Source organism: Echinops telfairi, unplaced genomic scaffold (assembly GCF_000313985.2).
Source record: "Echinops telfairi isolate 266 unplaced genomic scaffold, ASM31398v2 ScPeMD7_655;HRSCAF=1070, whole genome shotgun sequence".
In the NCBI taxonomy this organism is placed as follows: Eukaryota; Metazoa; Chordata; class Mammalia; order Afrosoricida; family Tenrecidae; genus Echinops; species Echinops telfairi.
The window spans coordinates 10,536,911-10,562,977 of NW_022104553.1; the positions used below are offsets into that span (position 1 = coordinate 10,536,911).

The 26,067-nt window shown below is 56.7% G+C and overlaps 3 protein-coding genes across 4 annotated transcripts; 2 read left to right on the plus strand and 1 right to left on the minus strand.

Annotated features, from left to right (window-relative positions):
* The first annotated feature begins 398 nt into the window (after positions 1-398).
* On the plus strand, positions 399-9,979 carry SKIV2L (Ski2 like RNA helicase). The gene is made up of 26 exons (XM_004711718.2): positions 399-628; positions 711-828; positions 921-1,035; positions 1,152-1,226; positions 1,468-1,521; positions 1,624-1,814; positions 1,942-2,070; positions 2,294-2,439; positions 2,820-2,966; positions 3,093-3,177; positions 3,368-3,474; positions 3,967-4,113; positions 4,189-4,285; positions 4,451-4,663; positions 4,740-4,850; positions 6,479-6,709; positions 7,301-7,438; positions 7,534-7,671; positions 7,762-7,866; positions 8,068-8,215; positions 8,304-8,430; positions 8,623-8,833; positions 8,947-9,057; positions 9,137-9,355; positions 9,493-9,633; positions 9,727-9,979. The coding sequence occupies exons 1-26, from the start codon at positions 429-431 to the stop codon at positions 9,925-9,927; spliced, it is 3,705 nt and encodes a 1,234-aa protein (XP_004711775.2). The 5' UTR covers positions 399-428; the 3' UTR covers positions 9,928-9,979.
* Positions 9,980-10,037: 58 nt separating this feature from the next.
* DXO (decapping exoribonuclease) lies at positions 10,038-12,521 on the minus strand. Of its 2 annotated transcripts, none has more exons than XM_004711806.3 (7): positions 12,369-12,521; positions 11,773-12,134; positions 11,047-11,282; positions 10,762-10,981; positions 10,532-10,667; positions 10,319-10,413; positions 10,038-10,226 (listed from the first exon to the last, which is right to left on the minus strand). In XM_004711806.3, exons 2-7 carry the CDS (start codon positions 12,126-12,128, stop codon positions 10,076-10,078), a joined length of 1,194 nt encoding a protein of 397 aa, XP_004711863.1. In that variant the 5' UTR covers positions 12,129-12,134; positions 12,369-12,521; the 3' UTR covers positions 10,038-10,075. The 2 variants fall into 2 exon arrangements, with proteins under 2 accessions (XP_004711863.1, XP_045148658.1); XM_045292723.1 differs by having other exon boundaries at positions 11,773-11,965; positions 12,369-12,520.
* Positions 12,522-12,768: 247 nt separating this feature from the next.
* STK19 (serine/threonine kinase 19) lies at positions 12,769-25,810 on the plus strand. The gene is made up of 7 exons (XM_004711719.2): positions 12,769-12,932; positions 13,082-13,218; positions 23,565-23,660; positions 23,852-23,991; positions 24,829-24,926; positions 25,042-25,189; positions 25,360-25,810. Exons 1-7 carry the CDS (start codon positions 12,833-12,835, stop codon positions 25,403-25,405), a joined length of 765 nt encoding a protein of 254 aa, XP_004711776.1. The 5' UTR covers positions 12,769-12,832; the 3' UTR covers positions 25,406-25,810.
* The last annotated feature ends 257 nt before the right edge of the window (positions 25,811-26,067 follow it).

The window sequence follows — 26,067 nt, forward strand, 5'->3', positions numbered from 1 at the left end:
GGAGGCCGATGTGAGGGAGGCCCATGAGAGGTGAGTTCTGAGACCCAAGAAGGTGCCGGATTCAAAATGGAGTCCCTTGTGCCAAGACCAGGCAGAAACCCCTGCCTCGTGCCTTTTCTCCCTGGAGCCCCCTCTTGTCTGTTCCTAAGCATCACGGCAGTTGTCCGCTGTCTGAGATGCTGGTGTTAGGCTTGGGCTTGTCATCTTTAGGGGGAGGACGCCTTTGGCTAAGACCCGTGACTCAGATTCCCTCGTGCCTGGGGGGGACATTTTATAAATGCAACTTTCCAGCTTCTCCCCCAAGACTCTGAATCCCACACGTATATTCTCAACCAATACAGAGAATCCAGTAGCAGGCAGTTTGGGGACAACCTTGGGAAACGTTTCAGTGCCTCTGTCTGACTTTCCTGGGACATCTGTTATGACTGATGACCTCCACAAAGAATTCTGCCTCCATTTTTGTCAGCGCTTCCTTACCCTTTTTCTCCCTCATGCCTTTCATCTCGCCCTTTCCCCAGCTTCCCCATGGGCTCCCTCCCTGTGCCCCAGATCTGCAGCAAGAAGCAGAGCAACTGTTTCTGTCATCCCCAGCCTGGCTGCCTCTGCACAGCGTGGAACACTCAGCCCGGTGAGGGGGCTGCAAGGGCCAGGACTAGGGAGGTGGGTCCCTGAAGGAAAAACGACCAGGGAACGACCTTCCTTCTCTTCAGGAAATGGCAGAGGAAGACCGATCCCTGGTCTCTCCTGGCCGTCCCCGGGGCCCCAGTACCTTCAGACTTGCAAGCCCAAAGACATTCAACCACAGGCCAGATATTGGGCTACAAAGAGGTACGAGATTGGGGGGCCATGAGAAACAGAGCTGGGAGAACGGGTGTCAGAAGCCCCCTCAGCCTCACTGGAGCTCTGGTCTCTTGTCTCAGGTCCTGCTGGAGAACACAAACCTCTCGGCCACAACTTCCTTGTCTCTTCGCCGGCCCCCAGGGCCCCCCTCTCAGGCTCTTTGGGGGAACCCAACACAGTACCCTTTCTGGCCAGGTGACTTTTGTGGGAATGGGACCGTAGGAGAGGGCTCCTTAGTCTTCTGGGAAGGTTCTCCCCACCCCCAATCACCTCCACCCCATGAATTTCCCTCTAGCCACCTTCTCCCACAGGTGGGATGGATGAGCCCACAGTAGCAGAGCTGAGCATCCGGGAAGAGGCCGAGGAGGAGATAGACTTTGAGAAAGGTGAGGTGGTGCCGGACATGCCCCTGGGGAGGCCGGGCTCCGAGTCGGTGCTCTGAGGCCGAGTGGTCCAGGGGTCTGCTGCTAGCTCTTGCATGCCTCTGCTACAATCCGCTGCCCTGCCACCTGACGGGCAACCTTCAGGACAACTTCCTGGTCGATGGCATCCGCCCTGTGAAGGGCACCCCTTGGGTTTGAGCAGGCCGCAGCTGTGATTGTCCCCCTCTCCCTCCCTGCCCTTCAGATCTCCTGACTGTCCCACCTGGCTTCAAGAAAGGCGTGGACTTTGCACCGAAAAGTGAGTTTGAGTTTGGGGGACGGGTGCCCAGGAGCCCTGGTGCTCTTCTGCCACGGAAGAAAGATGGACATGACCGAGCCTCGCTTTGTCCTCCTTCCTCAGATCATCCCGCTCCAGCCCCGGGCCTGCTCAGCCTCAGCCGTCTCCTGGAGCCCCTCGATCTGGGTGGGGGCGACGAGGATGAGCGTGAGGCAGTAGGACGGCCAGGAAGTACCGGAGGAGATGCTGCGTCAGGCTCTCCCTGCAGTGGCCCCCTGGCTCGGGCGAGCAGCTTAGAGGACTTGGTGTTGAAGGTTGGCGGTTCTGGGTAGCAGAGGTGGGGAAGGAGGGCTGGCTTGGGAGAGTCACCGGAGCAGGTGGCGTGGGAACAGAGCTCTCCGGTGGCAGCTTTATCATGCGCCCTCCCTCTGGCTTTTCAAGGAGCCGTCCACTGTAACACCCTCTCCAGAGGCCCCCAAGCCCCCAGCTCAGGAGCAGTGGGCCATTCCGGTGGATGTCACCTCCCCTGTTGGGGATTTCTATCGCCTCATTCCCCAGCCAGCTTTCCAGGTAGTGTGGCCCCAGCCCTCACCGGCTCCCCTACCACACGCCCCTACCCCTTCCCCAGCCCCCCCTTCCCTCTTCTCTACCTTCCAGGCTAGGCCAGCACCTCTGGGCCAGCCTTTTGTCACATCATGCTGCCCTTCTCCCTGTGCCCGTCCACCCTGTGAATGGGAGGCAAGAAGGCTGCTCGCCTCCTTGCAGCCCTGTCTCTCTCTCTCCCCTCCCACAGTGGCCGTTCGAGCCCGATGTGTTTCAGAAACAGGCCATCCTGCACTTGGAACGGCACAACTCCGTCTTCGTCGCAGCTCACACGTCTGCAGGGAAGACAGTGGTGGCCGAATACGCCATCGCCCTGGCCCAGAAGCACATGACACGGTCGGTACCAGCCCAGCCCCGCTCGGAATCTCCTAGCCGCGTTTCCCCCTCATCCTTTCTACAGAGGACTTCCCATCACTCCATTGTGTCCTCTGGACGAGAGGGCCAGGGTGGTGGGGATGGGAGACGGGGGCAGGCCCAGAGAGAAACAAGAAGGTGTGGGTGGGAAGAGGTTAGAAGAATGGCTTGTGTTCATTGACCAAGAGGTCGGGGGACGGAAGGCGCTCGGAGTCATGATATAGAGGAGCACGTGAGAGCGGCTGGGGTGAGCACCGGGGCATGCTTTCAGGCAGGCTGGGGGACCAGAGGAGGCTGACTAGCGGGGTGATAGTGGGGGGTGTCTATGTGGAGGGACCGGCTGACTTTGCACCTCTCCCCAGCACCATCTACACTTCGCCCATCAAGGCCCTGAGCAACCAGAAGTTCCGAGACTTCCGGAACACATTTGGGGATGTAGGGCTGCTCACGGGGGACGTGCAGCTGCACCCCGAGGCCTCCTGCCTCATCATGACGACCGAGATCCTTCGGTGAGAGCGGGCGCGCAGCAAGGCTGGATGGGGGGGCCAGGTGGGGTCTTGGGAGGAGACAAGGCTGCTCTGGAGGACATGTGGGTGCAGGGCATCGGGGTGTCAGCCTCGGCCTCTTCTCCTCAGCTCCATGCTGTACAGTGGCTCAGATGTCATCCGGGACCTGGAGTGGGTCATCTTTGACGAGGTTCACTACATCAACGACGCCGAGGTTAGGGGCGTGGGGGCTCCCAGACCCCGGCAGCCCTCTCCTGAGGGAATGGCTCGGCCACTCCCGGGCTCCACCTATCCCTGGACCTCACTGCCTTCTAGCCCCACGCAGGGGACGTGTGACGCCTCTCTGGGGACAGAAGGGCGGCCTGCTGTGAGCACCCCGTGACCCGGCTTCCCTCCGTTCCCAGCGCGGGGTCGTGTGGGAGGAGGTGCTCATCATGCTACCTGACCACGTCTCGATCATCCTGCTCAGCGCCACCGTCCCCAACGCCCTGGAGTTTGCTGACTGGATTGGGTGAGCGGCGTGTCCCGGGAGTTCTGGGGCAGGTCCAGTATCTCTGTCAGGGCATCAGGGCCTCCAGGTGAGGAGGAGAGAGCAGCAGGGAACCTGTCTGACTTGGCTGGTCTCACTCGCTGCCTTCGAGTGGATGCCGAGTCATGGTGACCCTGTAGGACAAGGAAGAATGGCCCCTGTTTGCTTCTGAGACCACCTCTGTGGGAGTAGAACGCCTCCTCTTTCTCCCAAGGACCAGCTGGTGGTTTTGAACTGGTGACCTTGTGGTTAGCAGCCCAAAGAGTAATTGCTGTGCCTCTTGGCTGGTAGGGGGATCCCATTTGAGGCCAGACCACTTTCCACGTTGAGAGACGGGATGGGGGGGGGGGGGGAGGCAGGGAGGGCTCCCAGGAAAGACTAGGTGAAGAAGTCAGAGTTGGAAAGGTGTGGGGCTGTAGCTAGCTTCCCGGCAACCCCGACTGCCACCTGACTGTCCTCTCCCCTCCTGCCCAGGCGGCTGAAGCGTCGCCAGATCTACGTGATCAGCACGGTCGCCCGCCCCGTGCCCCTGGAGCACTACCTCTTCACAGGAAACAGCCCCAAGACTCAGGGGGAGCTCTTCCTGCTGCTGGACTCCCGGGGAACCTTCCACACCAAGGGGCAAGTCAGCCCAGCGGTGGGGGGAGGGCACGGGCCGGGGTCCGGCCGGGCCTGACAGCCGCCCCCCATGCCCAGGTACTACGCTGCCGTGGAGGCCAAGAAAGACAGGATGAGCAAGCACGCGCAGACTTTTGGGGCCAAGCAGCCCACACACCACGGGGGGCCTGCCCAGGTAAGCCTGGGAGGGCCAGGACAACCCTCCCCACCCCCAAACACACCCTCTAGAGGCTCAAGCCTGACTGTCCACCCTCCCCGACCTGACCCGGCTCTGCATGCCCCCGGCTGCAGCACCGCTGGCTCAGGGCCTCCGCCCCTGCCCCTCACCTCCCTTCCCCAGGACCGCGGGGTGTACCTGTCCCTTCTGGCCTCCCTTCGCGCCCGCGCCCAGCTGCCCGTGGTGGTGTTCACCTTCTCGCGAGGCCGCTGCGACGAGCAGGCCTCGGGCCTCACCTCCCTGGACCTGACCACGGGCTCAGAGAAGAGCGAAATTCACCTCTTCCTGCAGCGCTGCCTGGCCCGCCTCCGCGGCTCCGACCGCCAGCTGCCGCAGGTGCGGAGGGCGGGCGAGCCTGGGAGACAGGGCTGGGTGCTGGGCGGCCCCATCCCTAATGGCGCCCCGGCCGCAGGTCCTGCACATGTCGGAGCTCCTGCACCGCGGCCTGGGCGTGCACCACAGCGGCATCCTACCCATCCTCAAGGAGATTGTGGAAATGCTCTTCAGCCGCGGCCTGGTCAAGGTACACCGGGCCTGGGGGTGCCCTCTCAGGCTGCTCGGAGGACGGGTGGGTGTGGCGGTAGGGCAGTGCAGTGGCTAGTGAAGAGCTTGGCCTCTGATACTACCCACCCTCCACCACGTACCAGCTGTGTGGCCGCGGGTGAGTGCGGCTTCCCGTCCTGAGATGGGGAAGTCCGCATAACACAGGGACCAGGAGTCGATGCAGATGCCAGCCACCCTCTGGGACAGAGAGGCACTGTTGCCCTGGGGCCCCGTCCGCACGCCCTTGTGGAAGTAGGCATCTTTCTCTCACACAGAACCCAGGGGGTTGAACCCACTTCACCAGCAGGATGCCTTACAACCGCCCTATGAAAGGCATTTCGTGATCAGATTCTGCAAATTGAAATGCTCGATCGAGGTGGGGCCTTGCAGCTGGGGGCCTGGCAAAGCTGGCCCGGGGCCGTGTGGGCAGAGCCTAACTGTAAGCAGTCTGCCACACACTGGCACGATGTAGGCAAATAAAGCTAGCGTGGTCCGTGAGTCTGACTCTACTCGGGTATGTGTGCCCCACAGGGACCCTCACCATGGCCCTTGAGAGAACACACATGTCCTGTGTTTCTGTGTAATCTTGTTTGGGGGTGGGGGAGGCCCTGGTGGTCTCAGGGGTCCTCACTGCACTGGGAAATCCGGTAAGATGCGGATAATGGTCACAGAGCAGAGTGTGCGGCTGCCCTGGGAAGCCAAGGGCTAAATAGAACCCCAGGAACCTCCGGAGATGGGCATTGGCAACACTGTGTGTGGAGTAAAAGAAGTCAACCACGGAAAGATAGGGGACCATACCGTTCATGGTTGGCAGTTCGAACCCACCAGCCGCTCAGAGGGAGGGAGATGAGGCTGGCTGCTCCCGTTAAGATTTACAGTCTTGACAAACCCGATACAGGGTTGCTATGAGTCAGCATCGGCCCGGTGGCAAGTGGGGGTGGATTGACAGGCACCCCAAACAAGACCCATCCCACAAGGACACAGTCAGCCGGAAAGATGGCCATTACGCAGGCTCAGGGGGCTGAGTGGTGCAAAGAGGGAAGGCTCCCCTCCCGCCTGCCAACTGGAGCTTCGAGTTCAATTCATTCACCCGAGAGAGAGGCTTGAGAAGGTCTTCTGGGAAAAACAAAACATAAATCCACTGCGCTATTGGCAGCACAGTGGCTGTACGTTGGGCTGCGATCCTTAAGGTCTGCGGTTTGAAACCACCGACCCACCCACTGCTCCACGGGTGAAAGATGAAGCTTTTTCGTTCTGTAAAGTCTCGGAAGCCCACGGGGCAGTTCTACCCTTCCTTATAGGGTCACCTGGATAGCAGGGAGTTTGTTCTGACGGACAGTGCTGTGGGGCACCGTTTTCTGACCCAAATGGGGAGACAGCGTGGAATGGCCAGTGGGGGCTGGGCGAGGGACGGGGTGTAATGGGAACTCAGGCAACACGAGTGGACCGCAGGTGTTCACTGCAGACCTGCCCGCAGCATCAACGGAACCCTGTTGGTGAGCACTGGGCCTGGTCCCTGCTGACGGAGCCTGCTCTACAAAGTCGGGAAGGGGGCGGAGCTTGCCCGGGGCACAGCCCCCCTGCCCAGCCTGCCTCCTCTCCCCACAGGTCTTGTTCGCCACGGAGACTTTTGCCATGGGGGTCAACATGCCGGCGCGCACGGTGGTGTTCGACTCCATGCGCAAGCACGACGGCTCTGCCTTCCGGGACCTGCTCCCTGGGGAGTACGTGCAGATGGCCGGCCGGGCCGGCAGGAGGGGCCTGGACCCCACGGGCACCGTCATCTTGCTCTGCAAGGGCCGCGTGCCCGAGATGGCAGACCTGCACCGCATGATGATGGTGAGCGGCCCCCCGGGCCACCCCGATCTCGGGGCCTGCTGCCCCCTCGGACCTGCCTCTCCTTTTCATTGCTGCCTGGGAGCAGGAGGAGAACCACGGGTGATGGTAGAGCCAAACGTCCCTGTCCCCAGGGTTTCTGAGCTGGGACCGGGCTGCAGCCCCACAGCAGGGCCGAGGCCATGATCTTGATGGGAGCAGGGCCCTTTTCCCCACAGCCCCTGGGCGGTTTGAGCAGCCAGCCTCTCAGGGTGCTCCTTGCAACCAAGTTCAGGGAAACGAACCCAGCCCCCGGCCACTGAGTGACTGACCCAGAGCACTCTACATAAGGAGAAAGCCCCGTCTTTCTCCCGAGGAGTGGCTGCTGGTCTCAAACTTCTGACTCTGGATCACAGCTCAGCACATGAGGTTACACCTCCTACAGCCCTCCGGGGTTGTCCAGAGTCTGTCCGTGATGTAGTTCCCGTCCTTAGCACAGGTAGAGGGAAGCCACTGGGGGCTTTGGTCTGCTGGGATTGGCAGTGCACCCAGAGGGTTGGGTGGGAGCGGGTCCCTTCCCGCCCTGGCTGACGGCTCTCTCTGACGTGGCCCCAGGGGAAGCCCTCCCAGCTGCAGTCCCAGTTCCGCCTCACGTACACCATGATCCTCAACCTGCTGCGCGTGGACGCCCTCAGGGTGGAGGACATGATGAAGAGAAGCTTCTCTGAGTTCCCGTCCCGCAAGGACAGCAAGGTGGGGGAGCTGAGGGAAGCCAGGACGGGACAGGGCGGCGTGAGTGTCAAACAGCCCGAGACTCACTTGACGGCGGGCCCCCTCTTGGTCTTCAGGCCCACGAACAGTCTCTGGCTGAACTGAACAAGAGGCTGGTGGCCTTGGAGGAGCCTGACTTGACTGGCCAGCTGGCTGACCTGCCTGAGTATTACAGCTGGGGGGAGGAGCTGACAGAGGCCCGGAGCCTGATCCAGGTGGGCATTGGAGGGGATGAGGCGGGGAGGTGGCGCCCTGAACTGGCCTCACTGCCCCTCCGTCACCCTTTGCGCGTCCCTGCCCTACAGCGGCGCATCATGGAGTCTGTGAACGGGCTGAAAGCTCTCTCAGTGGGAAGGGTCGTGGTTGTGAATAATTGTGAGCATCACAACGCCCTGGGAGTGATCCTGCAGGTGAGTGGGGAGGGGTCGGCCCGGGAGCACAGAGGTGGTGGGCGGCAGGGACCATCTCCATCTGTCCCCGCAGTTTGCCCTGGCGGCCTGACTTGGTTGCCCCTTTGACACTGGTCGCCACATGGCTGCTTCTGAGGTCCCTGCCCCAGGTGGGGAAGGGGGGTTGGCTCTCATGCTTTGTCCGGCCGCCCCCCTCCCCAGGTCTCCTCCAACTCCAACAGCAGAGTATTCACAACGCTGGTCCTGTGTGATAAGCCCACGGCTGAGACCCCGAAGGACAGGGCGCCGGCCACCCCAGATGTGCCCTTTCCCGATGACCTCGTGGGGTTTAAGCTGTTCCTGCCTGAGGGTGAGGGAGAGGCCGAGGCCGGGCCTGATGGCGGTGCACGTGAAGATGGCTGCCCGCTCCGAGGCGGAGCCTGACCCTGCTTCCATAGGGCCCTGCGACCACGTCGTGGCCAAGCTCCAGCCAGGAGACGTGGCTGCCATCGCCGCTAAGGTGCTCCGGGTGAACGGGGAGAAGATCTTGGAGGACTTCAACAAGAGGCAGCAGCCTAAATTCAAGTCAGAGAGGCCCGGGAAGCCCTTTGTCTGGGAGGGTGAAGGGATGCCCAGCCTGGGAGGGACTCTGAGGTGGGCAGTGATGTGGGTGGTGCGATAGTTGTCCCAGCTTGAGAGAGACCATGTGGTGGGGGAGGCTCCCACGGTCAAGGGGACCCCTAGGGGAGTGAATCTCATGACCTGTTCCTGCCTCAGGAAGGATCCTCCCTTGGCGGGCGTGACCACTGCGGTCCAGGAACTGCTGCGCCTGGCTCAGGCCTACCCGGCGGGACCCCCCACCCTGGACCCTGTCAACGACTTGCAGCTCAAAGATGTGTCTGTGGTAGAGGGCGGTCTCCGGGCCCGCAGGCTGGAAGAGCTGATCCGGGGGGCTCAGTGTGTGCACAGTCCCCGTTTCCCTGCCCAGGTGGGGCCCCAGATGACAGCCCCCGCGGTCCCCTGCCTCAGCCCTGGTCCTCAGCACAGCCCTGCCGAGGGGTGAGAGGCAGGCTGACGGCTCCGCTCTCGGGCTCTCTGCAGTACCTGAAGCTGCAGGAGCGAATGCAGATACAGAGGGAGACGGAGCGGCTGCGCTTCCTGCTGTCGGACCAGTCTCTGATGCTGCTGCCCGAGTACCACCAGCGAGTAGAGGTGGGGCGAGCAGAGGGAGGGGGCCGGGCGAGCCCAGGAGCCGGCACAGGCTCCCCGACACCTGCCCTCTTTCTTTCAGGTGCTCCGCACCCTGGGCTACGTGGACGAGGCTGGCACTGTGAAGCTGGCAGGGCGGGTGGCCTGTGCCATGAGTAGCCACGAGCTGCTCCTGACCGAGCTCATGTTTGACAACGCGCTGAGTGCCCTGCGGCCCGAGGAGATCGCGGCCCTGCTCTCGGGCCTGGTCTGCCAGAGCTCTGGGGATGCTGGTGATCAGCTCCCGAGTACCCTCAAGCAGGTGGGGGATGCCCACCCTGTACCCTGGCTCCGTGTCCTACCCCCACCCAAGTCTCCTGAGGGACCCATCCAGCCCTGCCCTGGGCCCCCCAGTCCTGGGCAGGAAGCAGGCCTTAACCAGCCCTTCTCCATCTGCAGGGAATGGAGCGGGTTCGGGCTGTGGCCAAGCGGATCGGCGAGGTCCAGGTGGCCTGTGGCCTGAACCAGTCGGTGGAAGAATTTGTGGGGGAGCTGAACTTTGGGCTGGTGGAGGTGGTGTACGAGTGGGCCCGGGGCATGGTGAGTGCGCGGCACGGAATGGGTTGGGGAGGAAGGGGGGTGCGCTACGTAGGGAAGGCGGCCTGCATTTCTCCCACCCTGCTCTCCCCACAGCCCTTCTCCGAGCTGGCAGGGCTCTCCGGGACTCCCGAGGGCCTGGTCGTGCGCTGCATCCAGCGCCTGGCTGAGATGTGCCGCTCGCTGCGGGGGGCGGCCCGCCTGGTGGGCGAGCCTGTGCTGGGGGCCAAGGTGGAGTCAGCGGCAACACTGCTGCGGAGGGACATCGTCTTTGCGGCCAGCCTCTACACCCAGTGAGCTGCCCGGGAGCGGCGTCTGCTGTCTGACTAGAATAAAGCTGCGAGCCACCCACGTGTGCTTGAGGTGGTGGGCAGGCCTGCGGGGGAGACGCGGCCGGGAGCAGCACCTAGAAATAACCTATTTATTATCTGCACACAGACGGGGCTCAGGCCCGCGGGGAGGGAGTCTTGGGGGGTGATGGGAGGTCCTGGCTCATGGCCTCCACGTACCACGTCGGCAGGAAGGCATAGGGTGCATCTCGATGTACAGACACGGTGACCGGGCTGCCGGGATCCCAGGAGAAGAGGTGGACCAGCCTAGGGGTAGATGGAGGCAGGGTGAGGGCTGGAGGGCCCAGCTGCTAGGTCTGAGGGGAGGGGAGATGGGCAGGGCGGGGCGGATGTCTCACCTGGGGTCATCCTGGACGACCGTGTTCTGGGCAAAGCTAAGGAAGGCGGCACAGAAGTTCATGCACACGGAGGGGTTCCAGCCATCACGGTCATTCTGGAGTGGGCAGAAGCCGGGGAAGTGAGGTTGCGGGGAGAAGGCAGCCCTGGACACCAGTCCCCTAGTCTTGGGAGTTGGGGGTGTCCAGGGGGGTGCCGCGACGTTACCACCTTACCCTGACATTTTCAAACATCTCCATGGTGGGAAAGGTCTTGAGGGAAGAGATTAGACCCTCGGGGTTTCGGAAACCAGCGATGACATTCGGGACCCCAAGCAGGAACGACTGAGCCCACCACTTCAGGAGCTTGTGTCTGTCAGGGACAGCAAGAGGTCAGCAAGGTCCGTCCTCCGTTCAGCCTCAAGTCCCATCCTAGGCTCGCCCCGCAGCCAACCCCCACCCCAAACCTGTAGAAGGTCCTCCAGTGCCCAGCGCTGTGCATCTCCTTGGTGGTCTTCAGCTCTACATAGCAGGCCGGGGGCTGTTTGGATGGAGCGTGGGGGTCTGTGCAGTCCACTTCCCCCGAGAAGAGCAGGGGGTGGCTCCCCAGGCGGCTGCGTAGCACAGAGCAGAAGCCCTCATTGGTGTTGACTTCCCTGGTGGGGTCTGGGGAGCCGCCAGGCTTGTCTGGGGGGGGGGGAAGCAGTCTCTGGGGAAGGCGGACTGGGCTCCAGAGCAGGGCCAGCTCTCACCTGCGCACATGTAGTGCTCAAACTTGTACCCCATGTACATGAGCTCCCGGAGGAGGGGTGGCCGAGCAAGCCTCTGGGCCCGGGCAGCCGGTGTCTCCACCTCACTCAGGTACAGCGTCCCCTGGAACCGGGAGGCAGCCAGCTGCCAGCCCTCTTGTCGCTCATAGGGTGTTGTCAGCAGTTTTGTAAGGTGTCCCCGCCATGTCACTGTGGCTCCTGCCAGCCAGCCGGGGCCCCTGAGAGAGAGGAGTTGGGAAAATACACAAGCATTGACTGGGGTTGGCTCCCCTTTAAGTTCCTCCTGAGGTTGGATCATCACTCCAGTTGGTCTCCTCATTTTAAGGGGAGGGATCAGTGCAAGGTAGGCAGGCAGCTGCTCACCCAAAAGCGAGAGATGTAGGTTACAGCCAGGAAGTTAAGAGGTCATTGTACTTTGTCACACAGGGTCAGGCTCCACTAGAGCAGTGGTTCTCAACCTTCCTAATGCATGGCCCTTTAATACAGTTCCGCATGTCCCTCAACCACAAAATTACTTTTGTTGCAACTTCGTGACTGTCATTTTGCTACTGTTATGAATAGGGTGACCCCTGTGAAAGGGTCGTTCGACACCACCCCCACCCCCAAAGGGGTCGTGACCCACAGGTTGTGCACTACTGCACTATTGGCACTGAACTCCAGGGGGAGCCCCTGGCCTTGGGATCTCGCTGGGTGCGCGGTTTCACTCACCCTTCCAGCTGCCCACGGTGCTCCAGAAGCCAGCGCAGCAGGTGGTCCAGCCCTTCTCGAATCTCCTCATCCCGGGGCTGGTACCGATCCACATACCCGTCTCGGAGGTCAAAGTTGGGGCCTGGGCCATTGATAGGCGGCGGGCTGTAGTAGCGCAGGGCCCGGGCGTCTCCATGGTACTGGCGCTGTGCATCTAGGGAGAAGCAGCCCAGTTCAGAGGGGCGCCGGTAGGAGGGGAAGGGTCCAGAGTACAAGGCAGGGTCCGTGCGCAGTGAGGGTGCTCGGCGGGGGCATTTGTTCGGAAGTTCGGCCACTTGGATCTTGTCAGCTTCTCTCTTGGTCTCTCTGGACTCCATGTAGTTCTGAGAGGGGAGAGCAATTGCCATTTTTAGTGCGAAGAGTTAACTCCGGGCCAGGATGGGCTTCCCGATCGCAGGGTGTCGGCCTTGAGACATCCACGTGCCTGCATCTCTTAACAGAACTGTGGCCAGGCACACACCCCACCTCTCCTGGTGGCCTCTGCCCCCACTGCCGGACACTGACCTCCCAATGCATGATGTTGAGAAGTTAGGGCTCAAATCCCAGCGTCCGGTTACCTCGAAGCTTCGACTTCCACCGCCGCAAGGTTATGACGCCATGGCCAGCGCGTAAGACCTCGGAGTGGGTCGCAAAGGTAGTCCTGCTTCCGACGACCCAGCCATTCGGCCACAGCGGGAGGTAAACCTCTGGAAGCCGTGCTTTGCACCCGGCGGCTCCGCGACACCCAGTCTGTGCGTCCCTGGACGCGCGTGTCCTCGGAGGAGCCAATCCGCGCTAGGCGTAGGGTTGCGGCGTCCTCATTGGTCCGGGCTCCCCGTTGCGGCGTCCTCATTGGTCCGGGCTCTCCCAGCAACTCCTTTCGTCATCACGTTGTCTTCCTTACGCGGGGCTGCCGGTCCCCAGGGAGGGCCGCTCCGTGCGCTGACGTCACTTCGCCGCGCCGGAAGAGCCTGCTTTAACGCGCTGGTCCCTCAGTCCCTGGTCCCTCCGCAGCCCCGTTAAAAGCTAGGTGTCCCCGGAGATGAGCCGCAAGAGGCATCACCTGGTCTCGGAGACCTTTGGGCTGAAAAGGCGGCGTGAGCGGAGAGATGGAAAAGCGGATCCTCTGAGGGGTGAGACAGGTAATCATGGCAACTCGGGGCGGGGCTGAAGACCCCAGATGGGTGGGGCCTCGTCTCCAGTAACCATGGATACTGGGGACCGGTGGGCCTGTGATGAGTGGTCTGCCGCTTGACCGAACGCGGCCTCACGGACTCATCCCTCTGCCCAGGGTCGGCGCGCGCGGCCATCGCGGAGCTGGTGCGACTGTTCCCGCGGGGCCTGTTTGAGGATGCCCTACCGCCCATCGCTCTGAGAAGTCAGCTGTACAGCCTCGTGCCCGACCGCACGGCGGCGGACAGGCAGCTGGTGAGGGGCGTAATGGACTGCGGGTGGCCCCTCCGGGCCCCACGGCCACTCCGGAGGTGCCCTTGATATTTAGGCATCCGGATGGTCTGCCAGCCATTCGGCAAACGTTAGCCATTGAAGGGGGGCGAGCTCGACGCCTAGCACTGCTGTGCCGCTGAGAATGCAATAAATCCTGGCCTCCAAGCAGTAGAGGGCATGGGAAAAAGTTACGGAGGTGGGAAAGCGAGGCCTTTGGGGTAACTGAATCACCGAGCGTAGCCCAAGCATTCTGCACTGGAAATGTAGGCAGCGTCGGCTCCTGACAGCACCTGGTTTGTCAGGATTGCACCGACGTCGATGAGCTGGTAGAAGGTGCTAGACCAAACCAAAGCCATCGCCATGGAATCTGCCCCGAATCAACTGTTCCGTTGGGCTCCTAAGGCAGGGTGGGTACATTTTTAAAAAGACAGGCTGCTACATCTTTCCTTCTCTGTTTGTGGGCTTGAGCTCTGGACCTCAGGGTTAGCCGCAAAATGCATAGCCACTGCCCTATCAGGGTTCCTGAATGTTAGACAGGAGAGGAATTGGGCAGGTGGGAAGTAGTGAGATGAGGCAAAGAGATCATTCAAGGTACTTGCAGCTGAGAACTGGGGAAGGCCGAGAGCAGGATAGAGTGGGAGGGAGGGAGGTGAGTGAGCAGGAGAGGTGGAGAGAATGAGGAAGAGAGGAGTCCAGGAACATCACCCAGTTTCCCCAGACAGGCAGACAGGCAGGCAGAGCAGGAGCAGATGGAGTTGGTGGAGGCAGATGGTGTGTTCCGTCTTGTACAAGCTGAGCGGGAGCTACTTGTGGAGTATCCAAAGGCAAATACTTAGTAGACAGCTGAATACGAAGGTTTGCAGAGAACACTGGGCCACTGATAGAGAGTAAGAAGTCACCAGAATGTGGATGAGCTCTGGTAGGAAGAGTGGGTGGGTGAAGTAGTGCTTTCTAGCTATTTCACAAACTTTGGGAGGTGGTGAAAATTACGACTCTTTAACAAAAATGGACCTATGCCACCTACCTACAGACTACACATGGAAGGGGGGGTGTCACAGACCCTCTGAGGCCCGTGTTCAAGACCCTACGTTTGCAGTGAAAGATGTTGGGAGGTGTGTGGAGTTGGCTCCAACGCCGAGTGACTGGCTGTACAATAGAACAGAACAAAACACTGCCCAGCCCCGCGCCGGCCTCACAACTGTTGTTATGCGTGAGCCTGTTACTGGGGCTGCCTTGCTGAGGGTGTTTCTCTTTTGCGCTGACCCCGCCCTTTACCAACCGCGATAGGCTTGTGCAGGGACGGGTCCTTTCTGATCACATGTCCAAAGTACCTGAGAGGCAGTCCAGCCAACCTCCCTTCCGAGGAGCCTTCTGGCTGTACATCTGTTAGGACAAGCGTTGTCCATTCTCTAGGCAGTCCATGATCCTTTGGATATTCTGCATTCGCCAACACCGTAGTTCAAATACATCAGTTAGTCTCCCATCTTCTTTATTTATTGCCTAGCTTTTGCGTGCACGTGAGGTGATTGAATAAACCGTGCTGCACCTTCGTCCTCAAAGTAACATCTTTGCTCTTTACTTTTTTCCCCCCTCTTACGCTTTAAAGAGATCTTTTGCTGCAGATCTCCTCCCAGTGCAATATGTTGTCTGGTTTCTGGACTGGTGTTGTCACGGGCCTTGATTGTGGATCCAAGTAAGATGACGTCCACAACAACGTCCATCTTTTCTCTGTGTATCATGGTGTTGTCTATTGGTCCGGTTGTGAGAATTTCAGTGTCCTGTGCATTGATTTGGAATCCGTGGCGAAGGCTGTACTCTTTGATCTTCATCCGTAAGTGCTTCAAGTCCTCTTCACTTTCAGCAGGCACGATTGTGTGTGTATTGTCATCTGCGTATTCAAGTGATTGATGAGCTTTCCTCTAATCTGTATGCCATGTTCTTCTTTATATGGTCTAGCTATAGAGAGATCATAGCGCCAAACCCAGAATGCTAGGAGACATCAGCGCTTACAGCAATATTTCTCAAAGTATGGCCTGAATCCAACCTGTTCCAGAATTACCTGGCTACTTGTTAAAAAAAAATACAGGTTCCTGAGACTCACTCAAAATTGATGAGTGGAAATCTCTTTGAGTGGGTTCAGTTGGTATACCTGTTAAAATTATTCAGTTGGTATACCTGTTAAAATTATTGCTGCAAATGAGCCTTAGTGTGCCTCACAATCTGAGACTCACTGTGTAAGGAGAATGCAGAGAAGAGTCTTTGAAAGAGGCCGGGAAAGAATGATCCGAATTAGGAGGACTCTAAGGAGTGACCTATTTTGAACTTAAAAATTTTTTAAGGGGTTAGAAGTATTGAGCGGTAGAGCTAGTGATTCAAGACCAGTGGTCTGTGAGCAGACGGAATAAAAGAGAGACTCAAGTCTCCATTGGGCTTAGAGGTTGGCGGTTCATGCTGACCAGTTGCAGTATGGTGAATTGTTTAATGTGACTCGTCTAGCCAGAGGCATCTTAATGCTCCCTAAACAGCATTTTCCCCGGGTAAGAGAAGATGATGGAATTATGGCTCAGCTGTTGTGAGTGATTGTCAGCAGGGTCAATTGTGATTGCCCTCTTGATGGGTATAAAACCAGCCATCTTAGGAGCAGGAAAGAGGTGGGGCATTCATTACCAGCAAGGGAGAAGAACCAGGAGTGAAATGGGTCCTTTGGACCGTGAGCTATTTGAACACTGATCCTCCTCTGCCCGGGAGATAGCTGTGATTCCCCAGGAGCAGCGCAGTGAACAGCAGAACCGCAGGCCGGAGCGTGAGACAGCGGTGGACTTCCAGCTGTGATCGACCGGGTTGACTAGAGAAACAAATCCAGAGATACTCATATACGAGTATGTATAAGAAAGAGCTTTATATCAAGGAGTAATGGTGCATCACTAAAACATCCTAGCGCCCCCCCCTCCCCCAAGAAAGATGAAAAACAAAACAAAACCATCCCAGCCCAGTCCAACTCAAGTCCATAAGTCCAATACGAGTCCGTCAGTCCCTCTTCAGACTCACGCCAGCAACAGGCTGGCGGGCGTAGTGTTGTGTGGATCCGGTGGCGGTGGCCACATCACAGGGCTCACAGGGCTCAGCATGGGTCACCAACAGGCAGGGGAAGGCAGAGAGGCTGGCCTGCAGAGAGCCATTATCTCGCTCAACTGCACCTCCAAAGGAGGTCCTCGAGCTGCGACCTGGTTGACAGGGTAAACCGCACCCATATCTTCTCACTATCCCACCAGCCCAGGGAGCATAGAAAGGTGAGTGCTTTCAGGTAAGAGGCTGGCTTATGGAGTGGAGGGCCTCCAGGCACTTAATTGGGGAGCTGGATTTGCTGATCCACAGAGCTCCAATGGGCTCGGGCGTCGGACAACTTGTGAGGGTAGCGCAGGACCAGGCAGTGTTTCCTTCTTTTGTGCAGAAGATCACGATGGGCTGGAACCAACTCGGCCCCAAACAACAGCACAGCAACAGGTTTGCTGACCTAAGAGCTAGAACAGAGTGTCTTACCTGAGAGTGGTGGCAGATTGGTAGTGGCCTTTGAGTGTTTATCGTCATCCCCAAGAGAGTTTTTTAACACGGCCTGAGCAGGGCGGAGAGGAAGCTGTTCTGACCAAACAGCCGCATCTTGAGCATTTCTCACCTAAACTGTAACTTGGGAGCGGTCTTAATAAAGTTGTATTACCCGAGAGCGCTGCGTGCCCATTGCAGTAAATCCTCAAACCCAGTTGAGAGTCCGAGGCTGCGGTGGGAGGGATGTTGGGAGTCAGAGTTGGTACAGAAGGTTGGAGGGCCGAGCCGTTCTGGATGTCAGCGGCGTGCGGAGTAGCCTTGGCTGTGCTGGCGTGTCATTTGACTTTTTCCTTCTTGTCAAGTCAGAGGAGGCGAGACAAAGGGAAGAAAGGATAGAGACCAACTCCAGACCCCCACGGTGAAGCGGTGCAACCACTCCTTCCTACCTTTGTGTTGGCCTGTGTTCTGACCAAGCTTTACAAAAGGAAACATAAACACGCACACATATGCACAACTGAAAGAATATTGATGAAACACCGTTTACCACCACCCGGGTTAGAATATAGCACATGGCCCAATGATACTGGGAGGGTGGGTTGGAGAGGGGGCACCGATTACAGGGATCTACAGGTGACCTCCTCCCTGGGGGATGGACAACAGCAAAGTGGGTGAAGGGAGACGTCGGACAGGGCAAGATATGACAAAATAACAATTTATAAATTATCAAGCGCTCATGAGGGAGGGGGGAGCGGGGAGGGAGGGGAAAAATGAGGACCTAATGCCGGGGGCTTAAGTGGAGAGGAAATGTTTTGAGAATGATGAGGGCAATGAATGTACAAATGTGCTTTACACAATCGATGTGTGTATGGATTGTGATAAGAGTTGTATGAGCCCCTCATAAAATGATTTTAAAAAAGAAAAGAAAATGATGATGGCTACACATGTGCTTGACACAGTGAATGTATGTATGGATTGTGATAAGAGCTGTATGAGCCCCTGATAAAACGATTTTTAAAAAAGAAGAAGAAGGTTGAGAGCCACTGCTCAAAAAAAAGAGAGCATGGCGCCTCACCAGCCAACCTCTGTCTGAATCGGGCTGCCCGTCTTTCTCCCTGAGACATCGTGGGCTTGAACCGCTGGCGCTTGCTAGCCGAGTGCCTCCTTGCCAGCCCACAGGTGTTGCTCTGGAATAGGGCCAGCCTCCTACATAGGATCCTTCTCTGATCAAACTGCCCAGTGCCCTTAGGAGGTACCTAATAGGGTTGTTGCTCCCTTCGTTTTTTTGGTTTTGTTTTAATAGTGAAGTGTGTCCATGCAGGGGAGAGACAAGGCTTTCTACTCTTGTAGCGCGACTGTCGGGGAAACCCTTGTAGAGCGACTGTCTGTCCGGTAGGGTTGCCACGAGTCAGAGTCCACTTGATGGCAGAGAGTTGTTTAAGCGAGTGTCCGTGAGGAGCCATGGTCGCCGTGGGGATGGGCTGCTGACCTCCAGGTCAGCGTTTACACCCACCAGCCAGTCCGTGGGGGAGATGAGGCCGTCTGCTCGTGTGGAAGTTTACCGTCTCAGAACCAGCTTGATGGCCACTGGTTCCCGAAGGGTATACCCACAAATGGCAAAGCTACGCTTTCCCCATTTTGTACACGATACAAACGCGACCGTACTCTGCATACTTATTTATATTTTGTTTTATTAGATAACTAGGTTTCTGAGATCCAGGTATTGCCTGTAACTCCAAAACTCACTCCCATGGAGTCACATTCTGTCTCAGAGACCCTGTAGGTCTACTGGATAGGGAAAGGTGGAACTGCCCTTGTGGGTTTCTGAGACTCACTCTTTTTTTTTTTAACTCCATATTGGCTTAGCTTTATTCTATTCTGTTTTACTTTGGTCTTTGCATGCTTTCCGGTTTTCTGGTTTTTATTTATTTAAATTTCTGATTTTTATTTTTAACAGTTTTATTGGCATATAATTCACATATCATATAATTCAATAGTTTAATCACATCAAGAAGAGCTGTACAATCATTACCACACTCAGTTTTAGAATATTTTCTTCATTTTTTTAACAATGATATATATATGTTTTTATTCTTTTTTTAATCTTTTTATTCATTAAAAAATCATTTTATTAGGGGCTCATACAACTCATCACAATCCATGCATACATCCACTGTGTCAAGCACATTTGTGCATTCATTGCCCTCATTATTCTCAAAACATTTGCTCTCCACTTAAGCCCCTGGCATCAGCTCCTCATTTTCATTTTAGAGAAATCACTGAAACCCAAATGAAGGCTGAACATGATAGTGGGACAAGAGGAAAGTAGAAGGAAATAGAAGAAAGAGCTAGGAGGCAAAGGGCATTTATAGAGGGCTAAATAAAGGCATGTACATATGTAAATTATATATGAGGATGGGGAAATAGATCTGTGTGCATACATTAAGGTAGCAGAAGGACATTGGGCCTCCACTCAAGTACTCCCTTAATGCAAGAATGCTTTGTTCTATTAAATTGTCATTCCATGATGCTTAGCCTCCCCACACAATCACTGAAGACAAAGCGGTGCATAAGTAAATGTGGTGAAGAAAGCTGATGGTGCTGATCGAAAGCTACAGGCTTGAAGGTAAACAAGTGGCCATCTAGCTCAGAAGCAACAAAGCCCACATGGAAGAAGCACACTAGCCTGTTGATCACGAGGTGCCGAAGGGATCAGTTATCAGGCATCAAAGAACAAAAATTCATATCATTGTGTGCTCACCTCCATGATACGATCGCTGAAGACAAATGGGTGCATACGCACATGTGGCGAAGAAAGCTGATGGTGCCCGGCTATCAAAAGATGTAGCATCTGGGGTCTTAAAGGCTTGAAGGTAAACAAGAGGCCATCTAGCTCAGAAGCAACAAAGCCCACATGGAAAAAGCCCACCAGCCTGTGTTGATTACGAGGTGTGGAAGGGATCATGTATCAGGCATCATCAGAACCAAAAAGTCATATCATTGTGAATGAGGGGGAGTGTGGAGTGGAGACCCAAAGCCCATCTGTAGGCAACTGGTCATCCCCTTACAGAAGGGTCGCGGGGAGGAGATGAGCCAGTCAGGGTGCAGTGTAGCAATGATGAAACGAAACATACAACTTTCCTCTATTTCTTTAATGCTTCCTCCCCCCACCCCACTATCATGATTCCAATTCTACCTTACAAATCTGACGAGACCAGAGGATGTACACTGGTACAGATAGAAACTGGAAACATAGGGAATCCAGGGTGGATGATCCCTTCAGGACCAGTGGTGAGAGTGGCAATACTGGGAGGGTGGAGGAGGGTGGGGTAGAAAGGCGGAACCGATTACAAGGATCTGCATATAACCTCCTCCCTGGGGGACAGACAACAGAAAAGTGGGTGAAGGGAGACATGAGACAGTGCAAGATATGACAAAATAATAATTTATAAATTATCAAGGATTCATGAGGGAGGGGGATCAGGGAGGGAGAGGAAAAAATGAGCTGATGCCAGGGGCTTAAGTGGAGAGCAAATGTTTTGAGAATGATGAGGGCAATGAATGTACAAATGTGCTTTACACAATGGATGTATATATGGATTGTGATAAGAGTCGTATGAGCCCCTCATAAAATGATAAAAGGAAGCACAGAATGTTTAAAAGTAGAACAGCTTTCAATGGATCCTAAGGGAGATCAAGTGACAGGGTACTGATTTTTCACTGCCTGTGTGACCCTCTACCCCCTAAGGCATTCTGCATGGTAAGGCTGTGCACATCGCTGGTCCGTGATCAGAGCGGACTCGCTGCTTCTCAACCTTCCCAATGCCCTGACCCTTTCATACAGTCCCACATGTGGTGGTGACCCCCCCAACCATAAACTTATGTTCCTTGCTACTTCATCACTGTAATTTTGCCACTGCTATGGATCAGGCGACCCCTGTGAAAGGGTCATTCGGCCGCCAAAGGGGTTGCGACCCACAGGTTGAGAGCCGCTGCTGTAGGGTCTTAATCCATGTGCATTTCCCCTTGACTTTTTCTTTAAAATGGGTAAAAAGTTCTCATCCAAAGATGTGATTATATTTTGACCTAACTGTTTGCGCTGATTGACAAGTTACACTGCTCTCTGTCTAATCACAGGGCTATTCGCGTCCCTCAGCTATGACCAGAGGGGGTTCACCCGAGGCTTAGAGCCCACGTGAGGACCCTGCGAGGAGATGCTGGGCGCCTCCTGCCATCCATACCCTTCTGCAAACCAGGTGCTTACAGGTTAAGCCCTGAGCCCATTCCTTCCTTTAGATTTGGATTGCATCATTTATTTGTCGTCCTTGGATCAAACAGGCCGCTGAGCTTCTTCCTCGTGGAGTGAGTTGACACCGCGCTTAGCTGGCTGCTAGTTTGAAGGCAAGCCTGCAAGACCCCATACCCTATTCCTTCTGATGGCTGGGCCCCATCTGGCTTCTGCCCCACCCTTTGCTGTAGCACCCATGTCTTCAGAGATCTCTTCGTGAGGGTGGGCATCACGCAGGGCCACGTTAGACTGTACCTCTTGATGGGAGAAGGAAGCCTCGTTTCTCTCCCTCAACGTGGCTGATACGATTTTCCTAGGAATTTGTCGGTCTAAACTTTTAAATTTATTGTCATGAAGTTCATGGTGGTCTCATTTTATTGTCTGTGTGAGCTGTAGTGGTGACTCTTTTATCATCCTTTATGTGAGTTATTTGTGCTTTTTAAAAGAAATCATTTTATTGAGAGCTCATACAACTCTTATCACAATCCATACATCCATCCATTGTGTCAAGCACATTTGTTGCTCTAATCCTTCTCAAAACATTTGCTTTCTACTTGAGCCCTTGGTATCAGCTCCTCATTTTCCCCCTCCCTCCCCGCCCCTACCCATGAACCCTTGATAATTTATAAATTATTATTATTTTGTCATGTCTTACACTGTCCGATGTCTCCCTTCACCCACTTTTCTGTGGGGGGAGGTCAGATCCTTGCTGCCAGACTGCTGTCTCATGCCACCATGGGGGTGGGGTTGGGGGGGGTGGGAGGACCTGCTCCCTGCCGCAGGGGACAATGGACAGGCTCCTGTGGGCGGAGTTCGCATCCTACTGAGAATGGTCCCTATCAGTTGGGCCAGGGCCAGGCCAAACCTCTTCCTATAGCGTGTGTATGTCCCTAGATCACCCCCTCCCATCACTGTAATACCTGTAGCACAACCCTTTCCTGTGACGTATGTCTTCACCTGTAATGTGGGGGCTTGCACGTCCCCAACGTCCCGAGAGAGTATAAAAGCTTGAGGAGCATTAAAGTTCTCTCTCTCTCCACATGGATTACCAAGCGGGGCTGAGGTGAGCAATGCTACCGTGAAATGTGTCTGACTTCATTTATTTCTATATATCTCTTTTATCTCTCATGCTCTCTATAACTTTACTATAATATTTACTTATTATCGCCGTACAATTGCGCCTACCGAACCTGTAGTGATTGTGCTAGGAGCTGGCTTCTTCTGGCATTTTTCTGTTGCCCGTCCCCCAGGGAGGCCTTATATGTAGATGCTTATAATTGATTCCCCCTTTCTTCTCCACCTTCCCTCCACCCTCCTGGTATCGCCACGCTCACCACTGGTCCTGAGGGGTTTATCTGTCCTGGATTCCCTGTGTTTCCAGTTCCTATCTGTACCAGTATACATCCTCTGGTCTAGCCAGACTTGTAAGGTAGAATTGGGATCATGACAGTGGTGGGGAGGAAACATTTAAGAACTAGAGGAAAGCTGTATGTTTCATCGTTGCTACCCTGCACCCTGACTGGCTCGTCTCCTCCCCGTGACCCTTCTGTAAGGGGATGTCCAGTTGCCTACATATATATATATGTATATATGTATTTTAAAGAGCATAGTACGTATGAAGTGATAACGTTGTTTCCTGAGCCAGTGTGTCACCTAGCTGGAAGATGGCCTCCAAGTGTGGTTTCATCGCACAGTTTAAAGGGGATAATCCGAGGACGTCCTCTTCTCTGCCTGTCCCAGAAGCTTGGGAAATTTTAAAAAGAATTGGAGGTTTTCCCTACATCATTCTTAAGTGTTAAATGGAACAAGGATAAGGCAGGGTATATTATCCGGATAAAAAGACCATTAGCAGGGCCCGTGTGGTGTTAGCGGGTTTGCTGACACACCCAGCTTTGAAGAGGACATCAGAGGTCAAGGAAAGCGGTCACCAGTGCATGGTGGCAGATCAGTATCTCATAGCTACAGGCTGAGTTACTGGATGGGGACGGGGCCATGGTTGGTAGACAGAGGCGCGTACAGGCCTGGCCCGGGCGTTGTACACATTTTCTCTCTCTGGGACCATCTGCGTGCCCCGGGGTGGTGGTAGCGGGGTTGGGGGTCCCGACTAGTTCTAGTGTCAAGGTACACGAGGCGGTGACTGGTGTAGACGACGAGGCCTAGAGACTGGTTCCGTTTTCCGTCTCTTTCCTTCTGCCTTTACGCCAGATGGTAAAGGCCAATAGTTGTGCTTTCGGTGGCTGTTAGTAATTCTACTACTGCTCCTTCCCCCCTCCCCCTAGTCTCGAGACGGATGGTCCCTTGAGGGCAGGACCCCAGGCCTTCCTCGCTGTCTTGTCCCAGTCCCCGCACAGGGGGGGGTGAGAAGATGGGTGACTTCGTTAGAAGAAGCCCGTCAAGGCCCCACAGGCCGTCTCTGTGCCCCCAAGTGCCCAGAAGAATCGCATAGAGATGCGTCGCGCTCGGCCATCCCTGTCCCTGACCTCCCCCTCTCTGGCCGCAGAAGGAGCTTCAAGAGCAGGGAGAGGTCCGGGTCGTCCAGCTGGGCTTCGACCTGGACGCACATGGGATCATCCTCACCGAGGACTACAGGACCAAGGTGTGTGTGCCGGTCGGTCCACGTGCGCGTGCGGGCTGGGGAGACAAGGCCATTGGGGTACAGATATAAAGGAGGGGGGAGTGAGGAAGAGCGTGAGTGAGAGGTGGGAGAGCAGGCCAGGTCGCGTTGTGGGGGGGGTGGGGGTGGCGGAGCCGAGATGGGACCAGGTCGTGTCTTGTCTGCGCTCCCAGGTTCTGGAGGCCTGTGAGGGCCGACCGTATGCTGGGGCCGTGCAGAAGTTTCTGGCTGAAGTCCTCCCAGCCTGTGGGGACCTTAGCTTCCAGCAGGACCAGATGACGCAGACCTTCGGCTTCAGGGACCCAGAGATCACGTGAGGCTTGGGGGGGCCAACAGGCTGACCCATCTTCCCCTTTCTGCCCCCTTCTGTCCCCCTCCAGCCTTGCCCCTTCCCTCTAGTAAGCCTGCCAAAGAAGCTAACCTTTCCTTGGAGTACAGAGGCCCAAGTCAGTACTCCTCGGCCCGGAGAGAAGACCCATTGTAGGCGGGGCCTTAGGAAACCCCTGGGGGTCTGGATGGCTAGCCAGTGCACACAGGCCGGTCAGAAACCACCCAGGCCTGCCATGAGTCACGCTGGAACGAGGCAAGGGAGAAACAGAACTGGAGTTTGGGGAGGCTGTCTCTGGCCCAGGCTTCCTCGTTTGTATCCCACGACATTCATGCAAGTGTTTAATAACCAATACTGTTGTCATGGGGAGCCAGACCTGCAATTTTAATTCTTCTTGTCAGCAGGGCTGGGAGCCACAGCGAGGGGGCATGGCAGGGTGGGGGCACAGAAGGAAGGCTCCCCCGGAGTGGGAGGCAGTGTGGGTCAGGGAGCTCCTCAGGGAGGGCTTCCAAGAGGTGAACCGGTTTAGTGAATGTGCAGTTGAGCCAGGAAAGGGAAGGAGGCAGGAGGGAGGTCTAGGCAGATGGAGCGGAACACGCGAGGGCATGGAGGCAGCGGTGGTGCGGGTGGGGAGGGGCCGCCTCGGGTCGGGCGTTGGTGTTCCATGCCCTCTTACACGGCCGCCCTTAGAATCCAATATTGATGAGTAGGGATGAGGGCGGGGTGGAGGGGGGGGGGGGGGGGGGGAGGGAGCGGACGGGGCGGGGGCGATGGTTCTCAGAGCCAGGACCTTATCTATCTCAGCTTCTCACTCCCTTCCAGGCAGCTGGTGAATGCTGGCGTCCTCACTGTCCGGGATGCTGGGAGCTGGTGGCTGGCCGTGCCTGGAGCTGGGAGATTCATCAAATACTTTGTTAAAGGTAGCCCTCGGGTGCAACTCAAGCCCCCCCACCATTCAAGCACACCTGTGGCGACTCCGTGAGCTATTAGGCACTGTGCACCTGCCCCCCCTCACCCGTGCAACCTCTCTTCCAGGCCGCCAGACTGTCCTCGGCATGGTCCGGAAAGCCAAGTACCGGGAGCTGCTCCTGTCAGAGGTTCTGAGCCGGCGGACCCCTGCCGCCGTACGGCTCGGCCTCTCCTACCATGTGCATGACCTCATTGGGGCCCAGCTGGTGGACTGGTGAGTCTCGTCCCCCAGGCCCTGGCCATATAACCCAGAATGATCCGAAGCGTGACTTCCTCCTGACTCAGGCGTAGGCCCCTGGAGAAGCCGTGCTCCTCTCTCCTTTGTCGCCTCTGCCAAGTTCTGAGTGCTCCCCTAACCTCCAGCCTCCCCCTCCCGCTGCACAGCATCTCCACCACGTCCGGAACCCTCCTCCGCCTGCCAGAGACCTGAGGACCCTGCTCATCGCTGCATTCCTCCTCCAACTGGGCAGGGGGGCCCAGGACTGCAGCCCCTGGTGCCTGAGACGGGTCACCTTGGGAAGGCGTGGGAGCTGGCTGAGTGTTGGGCTGCCGTCTGTGCAGAGGCTCAGACCTGGCTGCTGCCGTTCGTTTACGTGGGCTCCGACCCAGGGGGGGATTTGGAGCACGCCTCTCTGCCCTTCCAAGATGTGGGGCCAGAGACAGGACCCAGGCTGTGGCTCCCGCTTTTCCTGTGGAGGAAGTACTGATGTCCACTCTTTCTCAAAATGAGAAGAGGAGCTTTCTGGGTAAACGGGTGAAGGACGGCAAACTTTGCTTCCTGGTCTTGGTGCTGAAACTGGCAAATAAAGCCCCTCTGCCTACGAGGTTTTCGGAATGTCTTTGTCTAACGTGTGTGTCCATGGGGCCTCGTTTGGGATAGAAGTAAAGCCAACTCCAGGCCCGAGCTTCGCTTCAGTATGCAGAAAGCAGAAAGGCCGGGCCTCTCTGGGCTTGATCCCCTAAACCGCAGCCTTTCCGTCAGAACCTGCGACAAGCACAGCCCTTGAGTTACGGTCCGTTCGCGCGGCCCTTCTCGCCGTGGCTCCTGGTGTGATTTGGGACGGTTCTGGGCTTGAGGAGCTGTGACCGGCC

Coding starts and splice junctions, on each gene's coding strand:
- SKIV2L (XM_004711718.2), top strand. CDS start 429: ATGACCTCCACAAAGAATTCTGCCTCCATTTTTGTCAGCGCTTCCTTA. Junction 829..920: donor AGATATTGGGCTACAAAGAG/GTACGAGATTGG, acceptor CTCTTGTCTCAG/GTCCTGCTGGAGAACACAAA. Junction 2,967..3,092: donor ATGACGACCGAGATCCTTCG/GTGAGAGCGGGC, acceptor TCTTCTCCTCAG/CTCCATGCTGTACAGTGGCT.
- DXO (XM_004711806.3), bottom strand. CDS start 12,128: ATGGAGTCCAGAGAGACCAAGAGAGAAGCTGACAAGATCCAAGTGGCC. Junction 11,283..11,772: donor CACCGTGGGCAGCTGGAAGG/GTGAGTGAAACC, acceptor CCTCTCTCTCAG/GGGCCCCGGCTGGCTGGCAG. Junction 10,668..10,761: donor CACTGGAGGACCTTCTACAG/GTTTGGGGTGGG, acceptor TGTCCCTGACAG/ACACAAGCTCCTGAAGTGGT.
- STK19 (XM_004711719.2), top strand. CDS start 12,833: ATGAGCCGCAAGAGGCATCACCTGGTCTCGGAGACCTTTGGGCTGAAA. Junction 12,933..13,081: donor TCCTCTGAGGGGTGAGACAG/GTAATCATGGCA, acceptor CCCTCTGCCCAG/GGTCGGCGCGCGCGGCCATC. Junction 25,190..25,359: donor GGGGCCCAGCTGGTGGACTG/GTGAGTCTCGTC, acceptor CCCGCTGCACAG/CATCTCCACCACGTCCGGAA.